At 63.2% G+C, this 2078-nt stretch overlaps 2 protein-coding genes across 3 annotated transcripts in view; both read left to right on the top strand.

Annotated features, from left to right (window-relative positions):
• LOC113207769 (cytoglobin-2-like) overlaps window positions 1-2078 on the top strand; it is a 97459-nt gene that overhangs the window by 63839 nt on the left and 31542 nt on the right. The gene's annotated exons all lie outside the window — the stretch shown is intronic.
• The window catches only part of LOC113207776 (trypsin I-P1-like), a 44467-nt gene continuing 43877 nt past the window's right edge, over window positions 1489-2078 (top strand). For both annotated transcript variants that reach the window (XM_026424469.2, XM_026424468.2), the window contains exon 1: window positions 1489-1830. In XM_026424469.2, the coding sequence (XP_026280254.2) occupies window positions 1635-1830 (196 nt within the window). In that variant the 5' untranslated portion in view covers window positions 1489-1634. The remainder of the gene's footprint in view (window positions 1831-2078) is intronic.

The raw sequence follows: 2078 nt of genomic DNA, 5'->3' as shown, positions 1-2078 counted from the left end.
CCATGAACGCTTTCGAAAGCCCACCTCTGCGAGTGGACACCGGGCAAATCCACTCTCATCAGGTGTATCATGGGGTTTCACATATTAGCTGTTAAGTGTTTAAACTTCAAGTTATAAAGAAACTCTAACAAGTTAGGAATTGTGTGGTAGAGTAAATCCTTAAATAATATGTAATTACAAAGAGGAAATCTGTTGAAGAAATGTGAGTAAATTTTGTATCCTCGACCTAATTGAAAACTTAATCATCCTTGCAAAAATGTCTTTGCGCTATGTAGAATTACGTACTCTGTGTGAATAAAGGAAGTAACTGTTACGTTTTGTACCTGGACGTTCTAAGAAACTCCCTTCCCGTCCCAACTGCCGCTAACTGCAGCCAAGACTCGGTACTTGGACGGCTTCCCTCGGAAGTTCAAATATTTTAAAGACCGCCCCCCTCGGCACTGACTGACTGGATTACTTTCAGTTGCGCCGCAGACCAGGGGTAATGAAGGGAACACGCACGCAGACACGCACAAGCACAACAACTTGCCACCACTGGAAGTCGGAAAGAGGGGGCGGGGGGCAGTGATGGCAGCAGTGATCACCGACAGACCGGCAACGAACGGCGTATTGTGAGTCACTTAAGTCGTGTGTGAGAGAACTCTTAGGGCCCCTTTGAAGGGGGCAGGGGGAAGTCCCCCCCCTCCCCCGTCCCTCGCCGGATTGCTCAGGGGGCAGCCGCCTCACAGGGCGGCCGAGGCGAGGCGGCGGCGGGCGCGACAGCTATGCGGGTGGGTCGGTGCGCAGCGCAGCGCAGCGGGCCGAGGTGCCGCGGGGGCAGGAGAGGAGGGGGGGAGGAAGGGGGGAGGTCTTCGCGGAGACAGATCCATGGCAACCACCGTAATGCGGGCGTCATGGACTGCATCGCACCGCAAGGACACGGCGCGCTGCGCACTCACTCACACACTCACACACACACACACACACACACACACACACACACAAACACACACACACACACACACGGGCACGCATCACACGGGCGTGTTCACATTCTCATATCCTGCGCTGCGTCCGGGCCGCCGCCTGCCGCCGCCGGCAGCCTCCTGACCCGCCCTGCACCTCTTTCACCTCCTAATCTCGGCCGGGCCCCGCGCAGCACGCCCCCGCGCGCCCCCAGCGCTGCCCCCATCACGGCACAGAGGGCTCCTCCGTCTGGCGCAATTATTGCTCAGGACCGAAGACTGCAACCGGTCAAACTCATTGCCGCTAACGGCATTTAGTTAATTGGCGTACATCTGCCGCTGCAGCGGCCCGCCTGTCTTTCGCGCCGTAAAATCAGTGCCCTTGCTGCTTGAGGGGCCGAGCCCGCCCCGCCGACTGTGACCCGGGCGGCTGGTCGCAGGGCGGCGCGGGGCGGCGCGGGGCGGCGCGGGGCGGGGCCTGAGCGCGCGGCAGTGCACGGGAGGGCCAGAGCAGAGAGCCTGTCCCGCGCGCTCAGTCCCGACCCGCCCGCCCGCCGCAGCGCAGCGCACGCAGCACGCCAGGACGGCCTCCCGCGAGAGTGTCGCGCCCGCCGCGCCCGCCCCGGCCCGCCGCCCGCAGGCGCGAGCAGTGAGAGACCAGTGTGCAGTGTGACCAGTGCAGTGGCGACCATGATGTGCGACACAGAACGGACACGCGCCGACGCTGACGAGGTCGCGGGCAGGACTGTCGTACCCAGGTGGCGGTCGTCGGCGTCGTCGACGGCGGCGGAGGCGGCCTCGGCCACACGGCGGTCCCCGCCGGTGCTGTGGGTCCTGGCGCTCGCCCTGCAGGCCTTGCTCCTGGTGGCTCCTCAAACTGCTGCAGGTGAGGTCACTGTTCCTCGCGGGTCCTTTCGCCGCTTTCGCTCCCTCGTCCCGGTTCGCCGCCACCCCACTCCACCACGGCCACGAAGGCAGAGACGATGTCGCCCCAATAAGGTGCTTATTATCCAATATAAGGAGCGCCCTCTGGACTCTGGAGCGCGCCCGCCGCCCGGGGGCCTGGGCCCTGGGGAGCAGCGGGCCAACGCATCGGGCGCAGCGGGGAGCAGCGGGGCGGGGTGGCGGGGCGAG

Source organism: Frankliniella occidentalis, unplaced genomic scaffold, assembly GCF_000697945.3.
Source record: "Frankliniella occidentalis isolate FOCC.00 unplaced genomic scaffold, Focc_3.1 Scaffold19, whole genome shotgun sequence".
In the NCBI taxonomy this organism is placed as follows: Eukaryota; Metazoa; Arthropoda; class Insecta; order Thysanoptera; family Thripidae; genus Frankliniella; species Frankliniella occidentalis.
This window is presented reverse-complemented; position numbering and strand designations above follow the sequence as displayed.